A 26,025-nucleotide genomic window follows, 5' to 3' on the forward strand; every position below is an offset into this window, starting at 1 on the left:
ATAAATAAATAAATAAATAAATAAATAAATAAATAAATAAATAAATAATTGCTCTTGTAGCTGTTCTGAGATAGACTGACCAGGTCTACCTTATCGTTAATTTTTGCATTTTTATTTTTATTGAATGTGTATGATGGTGCAGATATGAACTATGTGCCTATCTCAAAATAGGAGGAAAAATATCTTAGTATTTTTGCCAAATACTTGGTTCTAATTTTTGGACTATTACGAATTTTTTATGTCATAACTATTATCACCTTAACATTATGCAAAGTTCTAGCCCTTTTGCTTCATTTTCCTTTGAAAAGATTTCTTTCCAATAAATCTTTCAAATATGGGTGACAAAGCTAAAAGACCCTAAGAGGAAACATATTGCTGGTATGACATATTTTGCTTACTCTTTAGGACAATTGAAAAGCTTCTAATTAACATTTCTTTAGTGCCTTAGTGGTGACCAGCAGTATCATCACTGCCCTAGTGCATCCATGGAAGTTGAGGTCCAGGGTGTACTGACACATACAGATTACCTATTTAAGAAGTAATGGATGATTGGAATGTTAGGAACTGTAACTGACAGCTAACTGTGGCAAAGTGTAGGTCTTTTTTTTCTTGTCTTGTCTTCAAGTTTTGTTTTTTTGTTTTTGAGACAGAGTCCCACTCTGTCGCCCAGGCTGGATGCAATGGCACAATCTCGGCTCACTGCATCCTCTGCCTCCCAGGTTCAAGCAATTCTCCTGCCTCAGCCTCCCTAGTAGCTGGGATTACAGGTGCATGCCACCATGCCTGGATAATTTTTGTATTTTTGGTAGAGACAGGGTTTCACCATGTTGGCCAGGCTGGTCTCAAGCTCCTGGCCTCATGATCCACCTGCCTTGGCCTCCCAAAGTGCTGGGATTACAGGCATGAGCCACTGCACCTGGCCTTTCTTTTCTTCTTAAGACAACTAATGGAAAATACATTTCCGAGAAGCTCTTTTGACCTGACATCACTGCTCCTCAAAGGCAGAAGGCTGACTCACAGGCCGAGAGGTGTCTGACATGATTTCTTTGCTACCCTTGCTCTCAGCCTACCTGGAAATGGCCAAGCACAGGGAGACGGGGAGTGCTTTAGTTGGCATGTAGACTGAGCGTCCTGGGAACTGTTCTGCTGTAGTACCTACACTTTCCTGCCAATGTCAGCATCCAGCTTGTCAACACTTCTTTTCCATTTGTGAATACTATAGTGAAAGCCTTCACCTCTCCTTTTCTTGGAGTATTTTCCATTCAGAACTTGGAACTTAAGAAATTTTCTATATTTGAAGAAACATATTTCCACTATGATTCTTTATTACTTATAAAAAATTAACTTAGAAGATATATGTAAACATGTGTATGGTTTAAGGTAACAAAGTGATTTTTTACCAATATAGCAAGGTGTGCCAAAAGAGTGCTTAAGTGTAAAAAAACAAAGAAACCAAAATCATAATTAAAGTAGCTCAAAAACATAAAGTTTATAAATGTTTTTAAGACACTTATAATAAAAAAGTCCTTTTGTGTTTGTTCCATGTTCTGGAATAGCAAATAAAAAATGTGGTTTTTGCTTTGTTTTGTTTTATTACCTTGATATGCCACATGGCAAGCCTCAGGCTGGGTGTGTGGAGCACATGAGTTGAGTGTGTGGACAAGTTGTGTTGAAGATTATTATTATAGGCACAATGTTACAGCACAGTCTATCGGGGAAAATACTGATATTTTTGTGAGGCTGAGCGTAGTGGCTCACGCCTGTAATCCTAGCTCCTTGGGAGGCTGAGGCATGAGAATTGGTTGAACCCGGGAAGCGGAGGCTGCAGTTAGCCAAGATTGCACCACTGTACTCCAGCCTGGGTGACAGGGTGAGACTCCATCTCAAAAAGAGAAAAAAAGAAAAGGAAGGAAGAAAGAGAAAGAAAGAAAAAAGAGAGAAAAAAAGAGAGGAAGAAGGAAGGAAGGAAGAAAGGAAGGAAGGAAGGAAGGAAGGAAGGAAGGAAGGAAGGAAGGAAGGAAGGAAGGAAGGAAGGAGGGAGGGAGGGATGGAGGGTGGAAGGTAGGTGGGTGGGAGAGAGGAAACATGGTTTACAGAGGTTTTATTCACTAGTAATTTATTCACAAGTAATTTAATTCTGGCTGGTTCATTGTTTAATAAATCTCTGCAATTCAGCATGCGCCTTTCTCGCTATTGCTGGTCTGCTGACCCACATGATCTTATTTCGTGTGTGTGGATCATCCAGCCACAGTGACAAAGGTTCATTGTGTTGAGTCTAGATGTCCACCTTAAGAGTACACATCCCTCACTGCTGCTTTTTTTTTTAATTATCTCACACTAAATCCATTTACTTTATGATAACTACTGTTGGGGTACAATCTACTCTTACCACAGAACCAGCTCTCAGTTAAGAAGAAAGTATTGAGATGGTGTGGGGAAATTTGGTGAAGAAAAACGTTACAGTAAGTTACAGTCAATCTCACTACTGACCGTTGGCTAAAATATTTTTTTAATATGTGGCTAAAATCTGCATAAAAGATGGTATATCTGAGTGAAGAGATTATCAGAGGGTGAGAGAAACTGAGAGTTCACCAAAAACAAAAGAAATAATAATTTCGATATAGATTTTGTCATCAACAAGTGACCTCAAATGCAAGTTGTAGCTGAATTGAAGAGGCAGCCACTTTGTTCTAAATCTGGTGGCTGCTGCTTAGGTTTCACTGTAGAAAACATTGAACTGTTTTGCAAGTTTGTATTATCTGTCTCATGGTCCAGACAGAACCAGAGTCTATCAACATGGATTAAGAATTAGTCTGTTTTCTTATGTGTTTTTCTATGAATTTACTGAATATCTCATCTTGATTCAGAAGAAAAACCTGAAAGCTTTCCAAAAAAAAAAAAAAAAAAAAACCCGTGTGTGTGGTTTGTCTTGGGACAGTTCAGAAGGTAGTCATTTAATTTCCTTCGGGAAAATTTTGCACTATTTATTTCATTCAAAATATGTTAACTTTCTTTTTCAATTTTAATTAATGTACTTTTGTAACGGCTCATTCTGCAAGCAGAGATAGCCTCCCTTCCCCCAAACTCTAAGATACGCATGTATATAGTCGTCTGATTACATAGCAGGAAGTTTAAGAAGGAATAAGCTTTTCTTTGCAGTGCCTAGTTGTTAAAACAGCAAAATGATAAAAATTTATGTAATGGTACTATTGAGCTGTCCACTGTGTGGCAAATACTTTATACAAACAAGCGATGTCTCAGGAGCTAGGCTTTTAACCTTCAGAAATCTTTAAGGAAGAATAAAATGTCATTTTTAAATCTCGCCTTTGATCTCAAGTGAAGAGATTCATTTCAAAAATACTTAAAATAAATTTTATGCTAGACCCTGTGCTAGGCACTGCAGGGCAAAAGCTGAAGAATCAGAAAGGCTGTCAAGTTAGAAAAGTGTTTCTCAATTGGGCAATTTTTCCAACAGGGGCCACTGGTCAATGTCTACAAATATGTTTGGTTGGGGGTTGGAGGGGCTGTTGAAATTTAGTGGGTAGAGGTCAGGGATGTCGCTATACATCCTGCAAGGCACAGGACAGACCTTCCCATTAAAGCATCATCCATCTGCAGATGTCACTAATACCAAACTTACATTTTGGGTAGCTTCAGCAATTTCCGTCTTAAACTATTCATAGCTCCCTTTTTTCATTAGTTCTGCAGTTTAATAAGAATATTGCCCTATGGAGCAGTTCCAGCACTTTGGGAGGCCGAGGTGGGTGGATCATCTGAGGTCAGGGGTTCGAGACCAGCCTGGCCAACATGGTGAAACCCTGTATCTACTAAAAATACAAAAATTAACTGGGCATGGTGGCGTGTGCCTGTAGTCCCAGTTACTTGGGGAGGCTGAGGCAGGAGAATCACTTGAACCCGGAGGCAGAGGTTGCAGTGAGCTGAGATCAAGTCACTGCACTCTAGCCTGGGTGACAGAGCAAGACCCCATCTCAAAAAAAAAAAAAAAAAAAAAAAAAAGCTGGAGATTGGGACAAGTTGTATATATGCAAACGTAAAAAATAAATAAAATAAAACCCAGTATAGCACAACCCACCCCATCTTGAGCAAGCTGTACTTCTAATCATGCATGTGTGTAAATATCAAGCTCTTATTTGACCATCATTCAGGATTGAATATTTAGTCATTGCAACTGTAGCTGAGCAAATAAATATCTATTTGGAGTTTAGGATAAGGATCGTACACTTCCACAGTTAAGACTACTGACTGACAGTAGACAGTTCATTGAGACACTGATACAGCATAGTCATCCATGTGTAGTGGTTGAGTAACATGTAAGTTTCTTTTCCCTTCCAACTGAGGGGGATGCTCAAGCTGAAATTTAACAAAGACAAAGTCAATCAGCTTCTCTCTGAAAAGGGTGATGTCTGATCAGAGTCAGCTGGAGGATCAGAAAGAGTGATTAGAAAAGTCTGAGGGAAACTGATGATCTTGAGTAACAAGAAAGTCATCATTTTGTTCACCACAGATGAAATTCTATTCCCAGACAGTAAGTGAAGCCAGAAAATCAGGCCAATTTCATAAACAGTAGATCAGATTGGAGGAGTTAAAGGACCAGATAAGAAAACGAGCACCTATAGCAGGATGACCTGGGTAAAACAAAGGATGATTCACTCAAAGGGGCTGCAAGGACTAATTCTGCAGACTCCTATAGCTTGTTGTGCCTTGCAAGGCCAAGAGATTCCCAAAGGAACTGAGGCCTGGCAGCATCCAGTGAATGGGCTCTTGCCTACCTGGTATGGAGCTGCCTCAGAAGGTAGTGTGTTCCGTATCCCTGGAGGGGTTAAAGTTCAAGAACATTGCTGAGGATCCAAACACTGGGAGAGAGAAAGAAATGGATGGTCCTAAAATAAATCCTCTTTGTTCTTAAAACTCTGAGTGCGGGAGTGAAGGTGATTATTCAGACCAAGCCCTTGGGTACTGACTCATTCTTATTCCACTGTCTCGGGCCTACGTCTCCAATTCTAACTTTCCAAATTCCATCACGGTAGATCAGGTATTCCCATCGTTAGAATAGTACTGTAGGTGGTTTGTGTTTGGAGAGAGGTTTACTGGTAGGACCCCAGGTCTGTAGTTTGTTGCTAGTTATCATCACAATTTTATGACCCTCTCACTTGAGAGTGGAATGACAATGTGGTTATGTAACCTGAGACTAGAAGAAACAAATGGGAGTACTCCCAAAACACAAATATCTCACCTCTTTTTTTCATGGGAAAAGAGTCAGCAGAAGAGCGCAAGGCAGTCAATAAAATCCTAAAGGTAATCAAAACAGATGGGGATATAATTTCATTCAGAGCTATAAAAAAAAAAAATCCTGTACTCATTCTCAATACAGGAAGTGTGTAGAAAGTTTCAAGGTTGGTATTTATCTTCTAAACGTAGACTTGTGGTCTTCTTATTTAATAAATTCAAACCACCAGTGGAAGAGGTCAGAAAGAATGAAGTCAGGAGAACTGATTATCATGAGTATCATTGTTGTGATTGCATTTCTTGCACAGCCTTAATTTGTGCCTTGAGAGGTTAGGGTCTGAGAGAGTAGTGCTATTCCAAGAGCTCTCCAGGGATATTTTTGGAACAGGCCTTATTGTTCTCTAAAAACTTAATGCGTTGTATTCCCAGGTGCTGTTGTCAAGCATCATTTTTCATTTAACAAAAATATGGTCGTTTAGCCAGAAATTTTAGTTCTGTAATTAAAATGGACTAAAAATATTCTGCAGCGCATCTAGAAAAAATATTTTATATGAATCAGTGTGCTTCCCAGAAATTTTCCATGTTGGATCAAACAGTAGATGAAGACTTTTCTGTGTGTTTAGGATGGGTTTTTATGTTTATATATGAGCATGCAGGTGTTTTTAGAGAATTTTGAAAATTGGCAAAACAAAGTCAACTCACTATAAAATAGTTTCCAAATTATCTGTGCAGTATTAATATTGAGGAAGAATTAATTGAAAGCAAATATTTGAGAAATGCTTTCGTATGTCTGTAGGCTACAAAATCATTGTTTAATTCATCAACAATCTTTGAGTGCTCCTCAGCATCTGGTACAGAAATGAAAAATACAGTTTTAACTTCAGAGTGCTCACACCTAGTGAGGGAAACAAACAAGGTAGAGAATTCAGCATGATGAGTGACATGAGATAGGTGAATGGGAGGCTCTCTGGGAGTACTGAGGGCCATTGCCTAGTGTAGCTGAGGGCAGAGAGGAGCTGAGCCGGGCAGCCCAGGAGTCTGCCAAGAGGGTCAGAAGGAAGCAGTTCAGGGCCAGCAGCGAGAGCGGGACTGTGCAAAAGACGTTTCAGTAGCTACAGTTGATTTCTGAGAGTCCTCCACTTGCCAAAGAAAATGAAAGGAACATATATTTGATTTTTGTCAGTTTAAATATTGGTCAACCATTGGAAAATCATTTTTGAAAAGTGATTTCTTTTGCTATATTTGGCAAAGCTGGGAGTAGAAAAGTGATGAGGAAGGACCATCTTAGTCCATTGCCTCTGCCTTTGTAACTGCTACTTCTTCACAGCCTTTCTACCCAGTGCAGTTCACATATGGGAAACATTTCTTTCCATAGTCAGCATCTTCCTGGGGAGTGTTTTGGTTATATTTTCACAAATGTCTAACCTCTTTGTATCAACAAACCCTTCTCTTTGAGCTGAACTGTGGGTTTCTGCTTCTTTCCTTTTTTCCTTTGTCCAATTAGAAAAAAAAAGAGTGGAAGCTTTAAGGCTACTTGTTAAATGTGCTCTTTTTTACTTAACTCCAAATGACATCTTGCTTGTAGATGTAATTAAGAAAGATCTGGACACAGAGAGGGAGGAAAATTTTCAGTGTTCCTCTCAAATTGAATCTTATGGTGACAAGCTCCATATTTTACATGAAAATGCTCAGTTAGTACAGCTATTAAACTTTCATGGTAGATAATAATGGATTTCTGTACCACTTTTTTTGTTTTCATTCAAAAACCTAGAGGCAAAGAAGGAATATAAATTATAAATTATTTGTTTCATGTTAAAAATATGTTTCATATCCAGTGCACATAAGCAAAGGTTTTGTCCAGTGTTAGTACCTATGAATCATTAATAAAAACAATTGCTTCTGTTTGCTGTTGACATTTTATGTATGTGTTGTTCTTCCCTGAACCTTTTTCTTAAAAGTCAGCTTTTAAGAAATGATGTGCAAACAAAAGGAACTATTTTATAGTTAATTGGTTTTATGTTTAAAGATGATCAATATACAATAAACTTAGCCATCGTAATCCCTCAGAAACACATTAACTGTGTTAAGGATAATAAGAGAAAATAATCTCTTTTGAACATATTTATTGATACATAATAATTGTACATATTTATGGGGTGCCTGTGATATTTTATTTTATGGGTAAAATGTATAATTATCAAATCGAGATATTTAGGATATCCATCACCTCAAGCATTTATATTTCTGTGTGTCAGAAACATTTCAGGCCTGTCTGCTAGCTATTTTGAAATCTATAATACATTGTTGTTAACTATAATCACCCTCCTCTGCCATGGAACATTAGAACTTATTCCTTCTATCTAACTCTATGTTTCTACCCATTCACAATTTCTTTTTAAATCTCCAGTCTCAACCAAGAGAAAATATAAATAGCATGGTAAAGACAAAAAAAAATTATGACCCGATGATATGGGTTCAATTTCTGGTTCTATACTTTCCACCTTGGAGAGCTTCATTAACCAGTGACCTTCACTTTTCTTTTCTGTAAGATGGTCTTGATAATATCTGCCCTCATGCCCACTTCCCTGTCTGCCTAACTAATAAGACACAGATTTCCTTAGCCTGTAAGTGTGTTAAACAGCCTCGAAACTCAACATGCTTCACAAATATCAGCTGTATGATAAGGAATTACAGTACCAATGTTCAAAATATGATTTTTAAAATGAGAGGCAGGACATTTATGAAGTTATATTCTATATAAAGTATATTAGCACACATTAATGCATCATAGGTGATAGGAATATGCTTTGCTTCTTTCTCTTAGCTTTTCTTTCCAGCCTCTTTTTCTCTCTCGTCATCAAGTCTGCGGCTGGACTTGCCTTCTGTTCTGCTTGCATTGGTGTTCGCTGATGCTCTGATTTCTGCTTTCTCGTGCACAGGCTCAAAGAAACAGTGAAGCTGCCCCAACTTGTGCAAAACCCTCTTCTTAGCTTGGATACTTGGTCATATGCACATTCTAGTTTAAATTCCTATGTAATTAGAAAATATATGAGTGGAGATTGGTTTTATATTCTGTAATAATAAAACTTATTTAGAGAAGTAGGATTTATTGAGGTACAAATGTTTACCAGTTTTATGAATAACAACATATATTTATTTTATAAACAACTTCAATGGTATATGTTTGTGTGTTTTCTCACAAAAGCATATTGAGCAATTATTTTCAATTTTATAGTCATAATGATACCTGTGATATCTTAAGAACCTACCCAATGATTTATAGGAATTAAGTCATTAAATCCTCACAACACTATAAAGTCTTTGTTATTTCCCATTTTACAGATGGAGAAACTACAGCAAGGCTATTAAGAGACAAGATATCATCACATTTGGGAGATGTGGGGCTTTGTACCAGAATGACTGAGTTAATTCCAGTTCCCTTCATTATTATCTTTGCATCCTTAGATAAGTCACTTTAACTTTATATGCTTTAGTTTCCCCATCTGTAAAACATCTCATAGTGTTGTTAGGATTAAACATATTTTTTCCCTACATGGCATTTTAGGTTCTCTTAGCCAATGTTAAAAAATCTGTCCGCATATTTTTAACTTTCCTTTCTTTCCATGACTAGAAGTTCTTTCTAAGAGATAATTTTCCCAGAAAATACAAATCCTATTTGGCAATTCACTGCCTTACATTTTGGTGTTCGGTAACACCATGGAATCCAAAGACAAGCTCCATCATATTAATTGTGGAGCCTGAGACACTTTACTCTCCCTATGAAAAAGTGATTTCAAATGAAACCCAGTTCTGCCATTTCTTTCATTTTGGTTAAAACTATAGCAGGTGCTTTTCACCTTATTGAATGTGTTAGGCTCCAAGTGGCAAGTTTAAATGGTACATATCCTTTTTTAAATTATACCTATACATACTGGGTTTGACTGTTCATTTCCTTTTCCACATTATTAGTTGCATTTAACAGCTAAAGGTATCATATCAAATTATTTTATTGCTAGAGATATTGAAATTACCCTGACTTGAAGTCAGAAACAACTTTATTAAAATTTTAAGAGTGAGAACAGTAAAATGTGTTGCATGTTTCACATTTTACTGTTTTCAATTTTTGAAGAGCTTTTGTCATTGAGAAAATGAGTGTGGATAAATATGGATTGTTTTTCTGGAAAATGCTTTCTTATTTCAAAAGTCAACTGTGACTCAGTCTGTCCTCCTCTGTCATGGCAGGAACCAGTATATTCACCGTCTATGAGGCCGCCTCGCAGGAAGGTTGGGTGTTCCTCATGTACAGAGCAATTGACAGCTTCCCCCGTTGGCGTTCCTACTTCTATTTCATCACTCTCATTTTCTTCCTCGCCTGGCTTGTGAAGGTACTGCGGAGAATTGTGCTAAGAAAGTCTATGTTCTGTGATGGTTCTGCAGATCTTTGGTTTGGTTTTGGTTGCCCTCTGCTTTGTCATTCTTAGAGTTTGATAAATGTGGTTTGTGATTTTTTTCAGAACGTGTTTATTGCTGTTATCATTGAAACATTTGCAGAAATCAGAGTACAGTTTCAACAAATGTGGGGATCAAGAAGCAGCACTACTTCAACAGCCACCACCCAGGTACGGTATGAGCAAGAGGATGTCATAACCCATCCGAGCGTGCACATGTCTCACCCTCACCGTCAGTGGACCTTGGGGAAGCTCTTGCATGTCAGGCTTCTACAGTCTGACTCAGGAAGCTGTCTGAAAATACAGGCGCAGGCCAGGCCCAGTGGCTCATGCTTGTAATTCCAGCACTTTGGGAGGCTGAGTGGGAGGGATTGCTTGAGTCCAGGAGTTTGAGACAGCCTAGGTAGTGTAGCAAGACCCCATCTCTACAAAAAAATTTTAAAAATTAGCCAAGAGTAGTGGCATGAGCCTTGTAGTCCCAACTATTCAAGAGGCTGAAACGGGAGGATCACTTGAGCCCAGGAGGTCGAAGGTGCTGTGAGCTGCGATCACAACACTGCACCCCAGCTTGGGTGACAGAGCAAGACCCTACCCCAAAAAAACATAAAAGAAAATAAAATAATAAAGGTTCAAAGGCCCAAACCCAGAACAATCAAATCGGAGCTTCTAGGCAGTAAGAGAATGACACCTATATTTTGTGACAGCTCCGTGGGTGGTTTTGATACAAAACCAAGATCGTCAACCACATTTATTATATACCTTAGATTCTGACATCACAAATCCTCAAATGGCTTGTAGATAAAATGTAACCACTATGGAATTTCTGACTTTTATGAGTATTTATTCATGTACTTGCGAGCCTGTGTAATGTCTATGTGTAGGATTAGAATTTTGTAATGGAAAATATATTTCATTCAGAACAAACCACAGTGCAATAAACTATGACAATGATCCGTCAAACCCACATGCATGTTTGTGATTGTTTAAAGAATCCCTGTATGTTCAGAAGGATTCCCATAAGTCCCATACGCCAATATTGTTTCCATAAAACCATAAGGCTCCTGAGAATTAGAAGGTGGGCTACAAATTTTCTAAAAGCAGCAGAGCAGTTATTACATAAGAGGGCAATTCAGATCCAATGCCTTTGTTTTTATTTTTGGATTTGTTTCATGTGTGTGTGTGTTCATGGTAGTTAAAAAAAAGGAAGGGCAGGTTTGTATATCTTCTTCTAGTGTGAATCTTTATAAAAGACAGAGAAAATAAAAATTCCAGAATCGGCCGGGCGCGGTGGCTCAAGCCTGTAATCCCAGCATTTTGGGAGGCCGAGACGGGCGGATCACAAGGTCAGGAGATCGAGACCATCCTGGCTAACACGGTGAAACCCCGCCTCTACTAAAAAATTACAAAAAACTAGCCGGGCGAGGTGGCGGGCGCCTGTAGTCCCAGCTACTCGGGAGGCTGAGGCAGAAGAATGGCATGAACCTGGGAGGCAGAGCTTGCAGTGAGCTGAGATCCGCCCACTGCACTCCAGCCTGGGTGACAGAGCGAGACTCCGTCTCAAAAAAAAAAAAAAAAAAAAAAAAAAATTCCAGAATCAGGAATAAAATGATATCATGCCTTGTGACTATTTAGCAAGTTTGTAAACACTTACAAAAGCTGTTAAGACAAAGGTATCTGTCAACACTTACAAGAACTGGTAAGACAAAGGTATCTGTCAAGGAGCCAAGGTGTACAAACTTTACTTTTGAAAACTCTGAAGTTGAACTTTTAATAATTGTATGTTAAAATGCAATTTAACATACCAATTTTACAGCATCTTTATGATGCTGTAAAAGTCTGAATTGTCCAGTCAGTTCATTATGGATGAAATAGTGTCAGTCTTACTCAATTTTGACAAACAACAGTTCAAACTTCCATGAAAGGTTTTTCTGTATATGCTATCCAGGTTATATCAGAAATGCCATGTAGAAAAGCCTTCAAGAAATCACCCATACCAAGTACTTATCTCCTCTCCTCTCTTTTCACAAACTATGAGAGATAAGAAAGTTCCCAGTCTGTTCTGAGGTGACAGCCTCTAGAAGGACATGTTTTCACTTATGACTTTGAGACCCAGGTGGAATGTGGAACTCTTGATCTTAGCCCTCACGTGCAGTGTTCCTGAAGATGACCTAAAATGCCTTTAAAACCATAGTATGTTTATGGAGTAACTCTCAAGTACAAAATCACAGCTAGAAAAAATAGTGTTTGGAAGCACCACCAAGTCAGCCAATGGTTCTAATAGAAAGGGAAATGTGAAGAGACTTGGAACAACGTTGTACAAAATCATTTTGATGCAAAATTGTACTTAATCAAGAGGAATGAGTTGGTAATTCAGAGGTAATGCGTCTAGATATTCGGCAGAGGTAATCACACAGAGAATTGTGAAAAACCTTCATTAAGAAAAATGCTATAGCTGAGGACCTGGTTGCTAAGCAACCAAAGCTCCTGCTGTCAGCCTCTGGGTGAAACACCACTCAGGCAGCCTAGCAACGAGCTTCAGGCCCCACCCACCCTGGCTAGCCACTTGCAAGTGGGCCCTCTGATGCTTTTATGTGTAGAGAAGGGAGAGACATCATTTGCCATGATGCTATTATGTTTGTAAAATATGACCAGATTCTGTGAACAGGGACTTCTCATTCAGTGGTTTAAAACACTAAATCACGAGTTACTAATTTGAAGGAATTAAAATAAAGATGATTATTGTAACGCACACAGCTTTTCGGACATGGAAGTTCATCCTTGCCTTTCTCTAGCATATGGAAAATTTGCAGTTGTTAAATATAGGCTATTCTCATCAAAGGACTAAAGGGTCCTGGGCTTGTTGGACTTGTTGATGTCTAAGTCTGCAGACTTCCCATAACAGCCATGTGTGTAGGAAAAAATATGTATATATATACGCACATTTTCAGGACAAAGAAGGGGCTTTCTGTTGTATTAGGCAGATCACCAGGAATTGACTCTGACAGGGACCATTTTAAGGGAGGCGAAAGGAAATCTGTGATGAGAATTGTTTCTTTAAACTAACAAAGCAATATTTTTCAGTTGAACGGTCACCACCAAATGCCTCCAAGACACAGCATAGGAACAAATTACAGAGAGATTAATGCCAAGGGTCTTTAGGAGACCACAATATAACATGTAACTGGAAAACAGAGGGAAAATGATGTAGAAAATTTCAAATTACTAAGCATTGACTCTGCCTGGACTCTGAGAGGCTTGTGATTTCATACCTGCCTAATTCTTAGACGTGGATAACTATTGCCTTGTGGTCAGCTGTGGATTAGGTTGAAGGATAAGTGATTCATACACCCATGATATAATACCCCCCTGTGTTAATCCATATAGGATTACCCAGGCCACAACTTTTTAGTGATATCCCGTCACTGGATGTTGGGATGTGCAGATGAGCTGAAAGATGAAGCCCTGAGTACCGTATCTCACTAACCCAGACCTTTCCTCTCATTATTTAGATGCTTTACTTCAGATACCTGTTACCAGTCCCATGGTCTTCTGACCTAGACTAGCTCATGATAAAGATGAGCTTATCCCAACTTTGCCTCGAGTAGAACTCAAAGAACTGCTAAATTTTACAGCCACACAAGGCTACTTTTCCATTAAAATGATAAGAGACAAAAAGCAGGCTTCTGACAGTCAATACATATATAACTTTTATAAATGAATCATAGTCCAACAGGATCATATTGAAGGTTTGGTAAATAAATATTCTGATTGTACAAAGACATGTCTAGGTCTGTTATTATCTCTAATTGAGCATTCTTGCGGACATGTGTTTTCTGAATCAATATCCCCTAATTAAGAGAGAAGACTGATAAAGGTAGAATTGGTGTGGGAAGAAAGGACACTTATGAGTTTATTCTCCTTTGGGTTTCCATCAACATTCTTAGAATATGCGTTATACAATGCCTAAAGCAACTTATGCATAAATGTTAAGTACTGGGTTAAAAAGTAGAAAAAATTTGATGAAAAGACACATGATGAAAAATGGAAAGAATTTCTCCTCCAAAGAGAAAGTTACGTATAACTTAATGATCAAAGACAATACTTTAGCAAAAATGTGTTTACTGTGTTCCAAGACCATTCATTCCCTCATGAATATACATCATTAAAATATGTGAGAAAACAATTCAATTAATGCATTTCAGGGAAGGATGCTTCTAGCATGGTGTAATAATGAGCGCCTTCTAATAAGAAATCATAATAATGGAATAATGCAATCATCATAGGAAGCCATAAATGAGAATTAAATTTTGTGAGGTTGCATCATTGAATATATTATTTCATAATGAAATCAAGCCAGGTATCCACTCTCACTATTTTGTGTCATAGTGACTATTAGCTATTTTTTGAAAAACCATCAATTTTCAAAGAATCCAAAGAGCATACAAATTGCAAAGTAAATTTTAGATTTTCTCTGCATTACTGTGTATGTGGATGTCTGTGTGTGCCTGTCCTGAGCTTGGAATTCTAATTCAGCTGCTAATGATTCTCCATTACCAAGATTCTTTCTCTTACCACTATTCATTAGATAACCTGTTATTCATATTGTTGTTGATGATTATGATATTATGCCTATAATAGAACAATCCCAGAAGCATTTTTAACTACTTTACAAACCAATCGACCAGTTATAAAACTCTAGCAGTTGCAAATGGACAGGCTTGAGAGAATTCTCAAAGTTGAAATCTCTATGGGCTTCCAAATGATTGTGCTAAGAGGAGAGTGCCATGGAAATTCATTTGTGTTATTGGTGATATTCTACCAATTCAGAACGTCTTCTTACAGTCACTCCCATATATTGAGATCTGCGCTAGCCTAATGGCTTTACAACCTGTCTTATTTAATCTTCACAATAATACTGTAAAGTGGGCGTTATTAATGTCTCCACTTTGCGTGTAAAAAATGACACGGATTAGAAAGTTAATTATCTAACCCCATGTTATATAACTGGGTAGTGGTAAAACTGGGACTCAAAAGCAGGTTGCTCAGCTGCAAGAGCCTTTTTATTCAGCATGAGATGCTACCTCCTTTCAATTTAGCCATTACAAGCCCTGCTGTCAACATGCTGTCTTTGTTCTGGCCCCGTGTTAACTTTTCTTTTCTTAAAAAAGACAGTATTTATTGCTGGCTGAAAGGGACATTCGCATACATTGTTGCCAAGAGTATGAATTAAAATATCTTTTCCAGAAAACAGTTTGGCAATATGTATCCAAAAGTAAAACATGTATACTATCTGACCAAGAGAGTCCACTTTTAGAAATTTATCCTAAGAAAAATTTGGGGCAGTAGCCAAGGGCATATGTTTGAGAATGTTTATGAGGCATTATGGCAATTTTTAAAACATGGAAACAGTCTTAGTCTCTAGCAATAAGTTATCGATTATAAATTGTGAAATTGGAATAAAGGCAAACCATTAAAATGAGCATTGAACTTTATTGATGTGAAGATATGCTGATGACATATTAGTACAAAAAAAGGATCCCATGTTTGTGTGTGGGATGCAGGTGTGTGTGTGTGTGTGTCTGTGTGTGTAAAATACCTGGAACGTTAACTCTAAAATGTTAGTGGTGGTATATCTGGGAAATGGGTTTAAGATGTTTCTTTTGCAACTAATCCTCATTTTCTAAGCCTTTAACAGTAAAATATTTAACTATAGAATGAGAAAGGAAAATTACATCAGTAAAATGAAAAGAAAAAATAATGGACATTCTAACAGAAACCACATGTACTAGTTAAGTTACATTCAGTTGCAAGGGACAAAAAAAGCCCGAAATAGGTTGCTTAGGTGAGGTATGCGATGAGGAACCCCGTTCTCTCTCATATAAAGTCGGAGGTGCTCATTCAGCGTGGTATGGTTGCCTGTGTCGCCACGGATCCAGACACCTTCCCTCCTGTTCCAGTTCGCACAGCCTCCATTACCACAGTCACCTTGTAGACTAGCATGGCTGCTGTAGCTCTAACCCTCACATCCATATTCCAGAGCACAGGAAGAAGAAGGAAATATAGGAAAAGAGGGTTTCTGCTTGCATCCCATGGTCCTGTATGTAGTTACATGGTCAAGGTCAGCTTCAAAAAAAAGACAAGAACTGGCCTTTCTTCTTGGTAGCCTAGTGGCTCCATACAGATTCTCTTTGTAAAACAGGGAAAAGAGATACAAAGGAAAGACTGGCGGTCCCGGCCACAATCCCCACGAGGATTTGAGTCTCTGAGGATTCTTGGCTTCTGCTGGCTAGCCCAACTTCTGTCTCAAAGATCTACTGTCATATTAACCAATCGAAATGTTGCATAATTCAGGGGACTAAAGAGAAATTGAACGTTTTTGCATTTCCTTTACTGTATTTCATACAAATAAATGACCTTGAGGGAACACTTTTACTGAAAATTAAATTGATTCTTTCGATTTTGGTCTGCTGAAAAAAAAATAATTTAACAGAGAAAATTAGTCTGCTACTGATCAAAGTAAATATATGCCCCAGAGATCCTTTATGCCACAATTAGAGAGTACAGGAAGTATCAACAGAGGGTTTTTATTAATAACTGGTGACTGGCAATGCTGGCTTTGTCTTTTGTCCTTAAAATGAGGCTTCCAGAATTTTGACAGAAACTTAACAAGGTCCTATAACAGGGTTGCATCTCCACTGATGCCTGTGCTGAGATGAGCAATTTGCAGTTGACATCTTTGTCAAAGGAGCTTTATGTAAATGTGCGCCTCAATTTTATCATTTAAAAATACATATAGGAGGAAGAAGCGGGGGGACTGCCTGAGCTCAGGAGTTCAAAACCACCCTGGGCAACATGCTGGAACCTGCTCTCTACTAAAAAAATACAAAAAGTAGCTGGGCATTGTGGCGGGTGCCTGTAGTCCCAGCTACTCGGGAGGCTGAGACAGGAAAATTGGTTGAACCTGGAAGGCGGAGGTTGCAGTGAGTGGAGATCATGCCCCTACACTCCAGCCTGGGCAACAGAGCAGGACTCTATCTCCAAAAAAAATTAAAAAATAAATAATAAATATACATATAGGGCCTGTGATTTTTGGCAACACTCCCTCACCACCTCACTCATTTTATAGAAGGCAAGTTTATTTTCCACAAAGGGTCTACCACCACTACTATCAGGCATTTGAAACTATCATGACAAATCCTAGGTAGTGGGATCTTTGCATCATCTCATTCATATTTCCATTAGCAGTTACCCCTTCAAATACAGCATCAGACTATCGGGAGGACATAAATAAGGATGACAATGGAAATATTTATTTCTGTAAAACAGTGACCTCAGGCAGGAATAAAACAGTGAGTGCTTGTAATTAGTGTCTTTATTTAGAAAAACAAAAATGTTTAATTTTGCCCTATTCCTACTGTACACACATACACACACACTTGCTCCTGAGAACTGGAAAGAAAAATATGTTAGTGGGAAAATACGTGAAAGTGGGAAATGTCTTCCAGCTGGGTGTAATATTGACACATAAGTAATATGTGATGATAGCTAGGAGATAATAGGTACCTAGGAGATAATAACCTAGATATCTAATTCAATGGATTTCAGATTTCATGGGCCTGTAGCATCTTGAATTTCATCACTTAGGTCTTTAATCCAAAAGAAACTACTTGTTCCCTTCATAATATGCACATAAAATTTCCGTTGAGCAGATTAATTGCTTCCTAGTTAAAATAATTACACAAAGTGTATTAAGCAATGTGGCAGTCTTCTACCATTAAAATAACACCAGTTCTTTCCCTGTGCCACATGCACACTTCTTATTTTATTGATCCTGAGAATATTTTTATTAGGTCAGTGAGAACTGTCCACTAAATAAAAATAAAAATTTGCTGCCTCTAGTAAAAACACACCAGACACAATGCTTTTTAATTCTAATTTTCATTTTCTCCCAGATCTAATAGATATTTATCAATATAATAGGGATAAAATACCAAAGTATTTCTCTTGTGGAGAAGAATATTTGAGCAATTATATGCAAAGCATATGCAAGACAGAAAGTGCCTGACATAGCAAGTAGTCAATAAGGTCAAGTTATTAACATTGTTCTTTTTTCGTTTACTTAAGCTTTCAGTGTTAAATGTAATTGAAATGACTTCATTCCAAATTAAATCCATAAGAAGACACATTTTTGATAACATAAAAATATACAAAGCTGGAGACGTAGAGTTCTCAATGTTCCATATTAAATGTCTCTGACTCATCTCCCTTCTTTGTCTTGAAGATGTTTCATGAAGATGCTGCTGGAGGTTGGCAGCTGGTAGCTGTGGATGTCAACAAGCCCCAGGGACGCGCCCCAGCCTGCCTCCAGGTGCAGTACGACGCCATTTTTAAAAATCGCCCAGCAAAGGTCTTTGAATTTTATTTCGTCAAAGAAAATCCACAGCTCTTTAAGTTCTAGATGGGTCCAAATTTATGATCCTGAAGTCAGAGGTGTCCTGTATTCCCAGAACCTAACTTTTTTTTTTTTTTTTTTTAAAGATACACAGTAGGGATTTGATACGTTTCTCATGGCTGCACACATGTAAGAGGATTTCAGTGGTATTGACTAAATGAAGAATTTTGTTGACATGTGAAATCTTATAAAAATAGTCTTTACCAAAGCCCTGAGTTATTTGGCAGTGGGCAAATTCATTCAATGTAATACCTCACTGAGTAACTGGGAAAAAATACGTTGATACGTAGTCTCTCTGTTTTTCTGCTTTTGCAAGCTTTCAGAGGAACATAATATAGAGGTGTTTCTTTAGCAAAGTGCGCCAATAGCAAACATGAGGCAATGGGATGGCAGGTGGGACCTGAGAGTCCTCATAAGATAGATTCTCACAGTGATTAGAAGATGGAGCCTCAGGTCCCTGCCCATGAACTTTCTGGAATCACCGTCGTCTTCTCCAAGTTTCTCCAAGCTGCCATTGACAACAATATGGATAACAGCAATAACAATAAGTCCCAATAAACCCTTTTATTTCTTCTTCAGGGGGCCATACTGACATCTTCTCTTGCTTTGTTTCCCCTCCCTGCCCCCTAGATATCAGTAACTCATTCAAAATAATGTCACCTTACCAACAGCGGCACCCCTACCTTTCCATAATATTTTCACTACTTTCATTTTCCCTCCAGGCAGCCCACTCGTAGGATCGAAGAACTGATTCTTCCACCTGGAGAATTTTATTTTCTTTAGCCTTTTTGGTTTTCAATGAAAAACCCTCTTCTCACAAGGGGTGGTTTCCATAGTTCTTTACATCCCACCTTCATAATTTGGAGAAGTGTTCACATCTGCCATGGGATGAGACCGTATCTCTTTTCTTTCTTTTTGCTCTTTCTCCAGATAGGGACTTATTATGCAACCCAAGGATTGGTACATGAAAAATAAAATTGTACTCTGAGCCATTACGGTGGGCTTTGTTTATATGCCCATTTTACCGTAGAGTTATTGACTTCTTTTTGTTTCTATTTGTATTGAGGTGTGATTAACAAATAAAATTGTAAATACTCAAGATATACAATGTGATAATTTGATATATGTACACAGTGTAAAATGATTGTTGCAATCATGCTAATTAACACATCCATTGCTGCATATGTTCCAGTAGTTACCTCTGTGTATGTGGGGTGGGGGGTAACACTTAAGAGCTAATTTCCTAGCAAATCTCATGCATACAGCACAGTATTATTAACCATTAATGAATCACTTTGTTTATTAGATCGTGAGAACTTGGCCATCTTTTGACTGATAACTAATATCTCCCCATTTCTATCCCCTGCCCCCAGCCCCTGGTAACCACCATCCTACTGTCTGCTTCAATGAATTTGACTTTTTGAGATTCCATATATAAATGAGATTATGCAGTATTTGTCTTTCTGTGTCTAGTTCATTTTACTTAGCATAATGTCTTCTAGACTTATCCATATAGTTGTCAATGGCAGGATTTTTTTCTTTATTATCGCTGAGTAATATTTCACTGTATGTCTATACCACATTTTTTTTATCCATTCATTCATCAGTATACACTTAGCTTGTTACTTGTCTTGACCATTGTGAATAGTGCTTCAGTAAACATGGGGCTGCAGATGTCTCTTTGAGATACAGATTTCATTTCCTTTGGGCATATATCCAGAAGTGGGATTGCTGGATCATATGGTAGTTCTATTTTTAATGTTTTGGGAAACCTCCACACTGTTTTTCAGAATGACTCTACCAATTTAAATCCCCACCAACAGTGTAAAAGGGTTATCTTTTCTTTATGCCTTTGCCAAATAGTTATCTTTTCTCTTTTTGGTGGTGACTATTGTAACAGATATGAGGTGATTATCTCATTGTGGCTTAAATTTGCATTTCCCTGATAATTAGGGATAGTATATACTTTTTCATATACCTATTGGCCATTCATGTGTCTTCTTTGGAAAAATGTCTACTCAGAATTTGCTCATTTATAATCAGATTATTTGCTTTTTCGGTTTGTTTTTGTTTTTTAGTTTGGGGGCTTTTTGGTATTGAGTTGTATGAGTTCCTTGTATCTTTTGGATATTATCTCCTTTTCAGAAATATGGTGTTCCAATGTTCCCCTGTTCCTTAGACTGCCTTTTCACTTTGTTTATTGTTAGCTATTTATTTCTGTCAGTTTAAAAAAAATGGAGGGCAATAAGTGGAAAAGCTTGCAATGAATATTGATAAGTATTATTTTGTGGTCCTCCTTCTGGCCTATATTTGATGTTGGCAATGCTGCTAATATAAAACTACAACTACCTTTACTCCTACTATCACTACCAATAGTATTAACAATGACAATGATTATAGTACTAGCTTCTTGCCTAAAAGGCACTTTTATTGACATTATTTTTTAATCCATCAACTGATATTTACTGAGTTACCAACTATGTGCTAGACACTGAGATAGTCCAGAAAGAAACACGCACAGTCTCCACACTCATAGAGCTTACAGTGTGCTCGAGGCTGGAAGGATAAAAAGGCAGCATCGAGCTAGCAGTCACAAGAGTGACGTGGGTTTTGAAATAAGTAATGCAAGATGCAGGAAGATATATAAATTGGGGTCCTCTTTGAGAGGTCAGGGAAAGTTTTAGTGGGTAATCTTAAAACCAAAACTATGAGTAATCCTAACATTTTGGGAGGCTGAGGCAGGCAGATCACGTGAGGTCAGGAGTTTGAGACCAGCCTGGCCAACATGGTGAAACCCTATCTCTACTAAAAATACAAAAATTAGCCAGGCATTGCTAATTTAATAGCATGCCTGTAGTCCCAGCTACTTGGGAGGCTGAGGCACAAGAATCACTTGAACCCAGGAGGTGAAGGTTGCAGTGAGCTGAGATTGTGCCATGGCACTACAGCCTGCATGACAGAGTGAGACTCTGTCAAAAAACAAAAAAAAAAAAGAGAGAGAGAGAGAGAATGGGGAAAAGAATGGCTAAGGATGAGGTTTACTACAATGCTGTGATGTAGAAAGACTGACATGCCTGGTCAACCATTTATAGGAGACAGTGGTGACTCAGAGGACATAGTGATGTCTCCTGAAGTTACATTCAACCAAAGGGAGAACCCAGGACTAGTGGCTGGGTCTTCTGGTTCCTAGTCCCATGCTTTATCCAGCTGAAAAAAATATGCAAGAAATCATAAGTTTGTGATAGAGAAATAAGCTATCGGGGCTACTCCGAGTGCCATCAGAGTTGTATGGGATCAAGAGCTTTAAAATCTATTAAATCCTTGTTAATAGATGCCTCAAGGTGGCAATATGAAATTAGGAGGCAAGTCAGCCTCCTTATCACAAAGATTTGAGAATAGCAAGGGATTCATGACAAGGTGAAGTGTGATGACAAAACTGAGCAAGGAGATAGTGCAATAAAGATTGGAATGGAGTGGGGATAGATGTCGGGCTTGAAGTGTATAGATGTGGCCTCTCAGAGACCCCTGTATGAGATATGTGTTAGGAATATAGCAGCATGCTTATGACATCTTATGATTGTGACTCATATGCTTAGAAACTGGGGGGAAAGGGATCAGGTAATTCAGTATGATACAAGTTTCATTCAACTCAGCTTCATGTGTTTGACCCTGAATAAAGCTTTCCAGAGGCAGCAGTGAAGAGTGCATGGAAGAAAAGTGGGATGGCCAAGACAGTCTATTTGTACTGAGCGGGAGTGCATGGAAGAAAAGTGGGATGGCTCAGTACAGTCTATTTGTACTGAGCGGGAGCTGTGATTAGAGAGAGAATACATTTCCATGTCTGAGAAAAAAAATTAATTAATTAATTAATTAAAGAATTAGGTAAAAATATATTGAAAATAAAATGGGCATGAAATACTTGATGGCTTTTACTAATGATTAATGGCATTTAAAACTGGGTAACAGGAAAATTTTCATCTGAACCTTCCACTCCGTGGCTTGGACTATCATGGTATCTTACCCTCAAAGAAGAACAGGAGCATATACCACTTCTTTTTATTTTTAAAACAAGCAAAATATGAACATGTTCTCATAAAAAAATTAATACAGAAATAAAATTAAAAGGAAGAGTTTACTTGAAATCATCTTTCAACGTATCCTTCCTCATTCTTCTTCCAATAGGTAACTTGGAGGTTAATGTTGAGTCAATTCTTCTCAGACTCCAGCATTTATGCATTTTATCTCACATGAAAAAGCATTTCTGCCTCCAGGAAGCACTGATATTTTTCACAGAATGTTTCTTCTTCCTACACCACTCCCTTCTCACTCATCCTTCAGAACTCAGCTCAAACATCACTTTCTTATCCTCAAAAACATAAGCCAGGTACCTCTGTTACATGTTTTCATATCGTCTTACACTTTTCTTTTACGTCTATCATAATTTTAATAAAATAAAATAATTTAAGGGTATAATTAGTTGTTTGATGTCTGTTTCTCCAACCAGAAGACATTCCATTACTTTAGAGATCATACCAGTCGTGGTCACTACTAGAACTATGCTTAAGACATGAGAGATGATCAATTATGTTTATTAACTGAGAACAAGTCCAGTGAAAGAAGGAGCCAGTACCTTCTTGGCTTATGAAAGTACTTATTTGACCTCTCACTTAGAAGCTGCTCTATTTATCCTCCTGGTCTTGTCTCCAAGAACTAGAAATTGAATAGACTGGCAATAACACCCTTTTCCATACAAAACACTTACTTCTATATGCATGTCGTTGGAGTCTAAAGCAAGTAGTACACTTGGAGTTTGCTTCCAGGAAGTGCCTGGCAGAGGTTGTAGGGCTTTGGATATCTCTGGATACTTTTGCCAGGATGTCTCCTCTAATCTGTGGTGGCAGAGTCTTGGCAGGACATAACCCTGATTTCTGTCATGTCTCACCTCTTTCAGAACTCTTTTCATCTTGTAAGCATATAAGATAAATTTGTCTTATGTTTAGAAATATCGTGTTAGGAATAGTATCATTGAAAAGAACCCAAACTAATTCTTTTTTTTTTTTTTTTTTTTTTTTTTTTGAGACAGAGTCTCACTCTGTTGCCCAGGCTGGAATGCAGTTGCACAATCTTGGCTCACTGCAACCTCTGCCTCCCAAGGTCAAGTGATTCTCCTGGCTCAGTCTCCAGAGTAGCTGGGACTACAGGCACGCGCCACCACGCCCAGCTAATTTTTGTATTTTTAGTAGAGACTGGGTTTCACCATATTGGTCAGGCTGGTCTTGAACTCCTGACCTTGTGATCCATCTACCCCGACCTCCCAAAGTGCTGGGATTACAAGTGTGAGCCACCGCGCCTGGGTGGACCCAGACTAATTGTATGGTAACAAGAAGATAGCGTTTATTGGAATGAAACATTCGAACGGCTGTATTTAAATGGAATTTGTAATTTTGAAAATGTTGAAATAAATTAGAAAAAATGAGGTATCAGTAGTATCTGAGAGACAGAAAACTGATGTTTGAGTTCCCATTTAACTACTAGGAGCTGCTGATTTTGTTCAAAGTGGGACTTTGTTTTTAAATTTCACCCCAAAGTTTAAAAACCAGAGTATTTTACATAAAAACCCACATGTCCTACCCATCTTGTAAAACAGAGTGATCTGGCAATGAAGAGCTCTCATTTCCACCTGGCTAGAGCTGGCCAGAGCTGGATGGTGGCTGCCACATTAGCAGAGGCAAAGAGGCTTTATTGTGCCTCAGTTTCCCAACTCTCCATATTGTCTCCACAGCACTAGAAGTGAGTGTTTTACTTACCCATGAATTCATACATTTATTTCTCTAAGAGTAGAGAAACATTTCTCTTTGTCCGTGACTCTATCGTGCGGAAATAAACAAAAGTAATACATTCATAAATATATAAATGTATAAAGATACACAAATGCGTGGGTGAATGAATAAAGAATAGATACAAGGCATTTTAAAAGACACTGTGATGACAGAAAACAATGAGAAATGAACCTGGTATTTGAAGGAAAAAGGTTATTCCGATGTGTTAAATATGTAACCCTAAGCCTAGTTTTCTCATTATGTTACTTGCTAGGTCTCAGGAGGCACTTGGTTGAATGACTCATGGAATAAATGAAAATAATGTACGTTTAGATCACAAAGATTATATAATAACAAGTAATCCACACATTTCAGTGATTCTAAAATAGTATTTTCGTATATTTTATGTTTTTAACATTTCAAAACTTTAAAATCATAACTCAGCATAATTGGAAACTGGCTCAAATTCTCTTATAAATGAAATGTACTAAAAAATCAAAACTTCCTTCATTGATATTATGTATTATACTTTTCGCCTTATTTTCTACTCTCTGTATCCTCGTCCAGTTACTAGAAGTAATTAGGTAATTTAATAAAACAAGATTGATTAAGGTAGCTTAATCTTCCTCACCATTACTAAATTAAATACATGATGTAACCAATGCTTCTGTGATGCTGAGTTGTTTACATGTAATAATTTATTCCCTCTTTCTCTCCCTCTCTATGTGTATGTATATATACACAAACATGTATATATACACACGTTTGTGTATATACATATATATGTGTGTGTATGTGTGTATATGTGTATATACATATATATAGAAACATTGCTGGCATCAACCTATTAGGATTTTATGTATTTCAATGGGCAGAGATTCAGATCACACATTAGCAACTATTTTAAAATTGTTTTCCTACATTCCCACATGTGCACATACATATTTTACCTTATATCAGATATTTCCATTATTATGGTATTTGTTTCCTCTTTTCAAATATTGGTTATGGAGATAGTCAAATGAATTAGGGCACATAAAACATCTTCTTACTCTTCTACAGAAAAAAATAAGCTCTACTGAGTCATTTGTAGAGGAAAATATGGGTATCTTTGGTCTGCAGTTGGAAACCACAAATTTATTTTGTGTTCTGAGACACAAATTATAATTACAATCATAGCTATAATTATAATTAGAATAGGAACCGTCTGAAGGCATGCAAGGAAAAGATTCAATTTGGTGCCCTTAAAGTGATCATTCTGTTTTTATAATAAGTGGAAATGCACCTACTTGTAAATTTAATTGCAAGACCACAAGTTTGGAGCAGGAAGACGAGCAGAAAGGTATTGTTAGCTTGCTAAGTTATGTGTGGTGAGCTCTGTAATGCTACTTGTTACAATTTTTCGTTAACCAACTTTATTATATTAATTTGGCCGGGACATTTCTCGTGTTTATCCAGTTATTAATGAAATGTATACCGTGCTTAATAAGGCTAAGTTTAATAAGATACTGAGCATGGTAAATGTGTGCAATTCCTAATAAATTTATCCTCATGTTAAAATGAGTAAGCGAATGTTCTAGAACCCCTGAAAACCCCCTCCCATCCTCTGCCATGCCTGCAATGTCTTTCTGGCTGTTTCTCGTCTCTGTGCATTGCTGATATTCTTGTCACTTACTTAGGGGCCCCTCGTTCCTGTTCCTTCTGTTTTTTTTTTTTTTTTTTTTTTTTTTGAGAAGGAGTCTCACTCTGTCATCAGGCTGCAGTGCAATGGTGTGATCTCGGCTCACTGCAACCTCTGCCTCCCGAGTTCAAGCAATTCCCCTGCCTCAGCCTCCTGAGTAGGTGAGACTACAGGTGCCCGCCACCACGCCCAGCTAATTGTTTGTATTTTAGTAGAGACTGGGTTTCACCATGTTGGCCAGGATGATCTCCATCTCCTGACCTCATGATTCACCTGCTTTTTCCTGTTTTTGGTCCATACTGTGGGGACAAGATGACTGGTGGTGAAAAAGAAAAGCCTAGAGACATAGATAAGCCAAGCCCCATACCTGGTTTCTTT

The 26,025-nt window shown here is 37.9% G+C and overlaps 1 protein-coding gene across 5 annotated transcripts in view; it reads left to right on the plus strand.

Annotated features, from left to right (window-relative positions):
• Positions 1-26,025, plus strand: part of NALCN (sodium leak channel, non-selective) — a 345,832-nt gene that overhangs the window by 109,546 nt on the left and 210,261 nt on the right. For 3 of the 5 annotated variants that reach the window (XM_023218071.3, XM_023218072.3, XM_023218073.3), the window contains exons 8-10: positions 9,490-9,632; positions 9,762-9,866; positions 17,977-18,063. In XM_023218071.3, coding sequence (XP_023073839.1) covers positions 9,490-9,632; positions 9,762-9,866; positions 17,977-18,063 — 335 coding nt within the window. The remainder of the gene's footprint in view (positions 1-9,489; positions 9,633-9,761; positions 9,867-17,976; positions 18,064-26,025) is intronic. The other 2 variants (XM_023218074.3, XM_023218075.3) reach the window with 1 other exon arrangement.

This window comes from Piliocolobus tephrosceles, chromosome X (assembly GCF_002776525.5).
Source record: "Piliocolobus tephrosceles isolate RC106 chromosome X, ASM277652v3, whole genome shotgun sequence".
In the NCBI taxonomy this organism is placed as follows: domain Eukaryota; kingdom Metazoa; phylum Chordata; class Mammalia; order Primates; family Cercopithecidae; genus Piliocolobus; species Piliocolobus tephrosceles.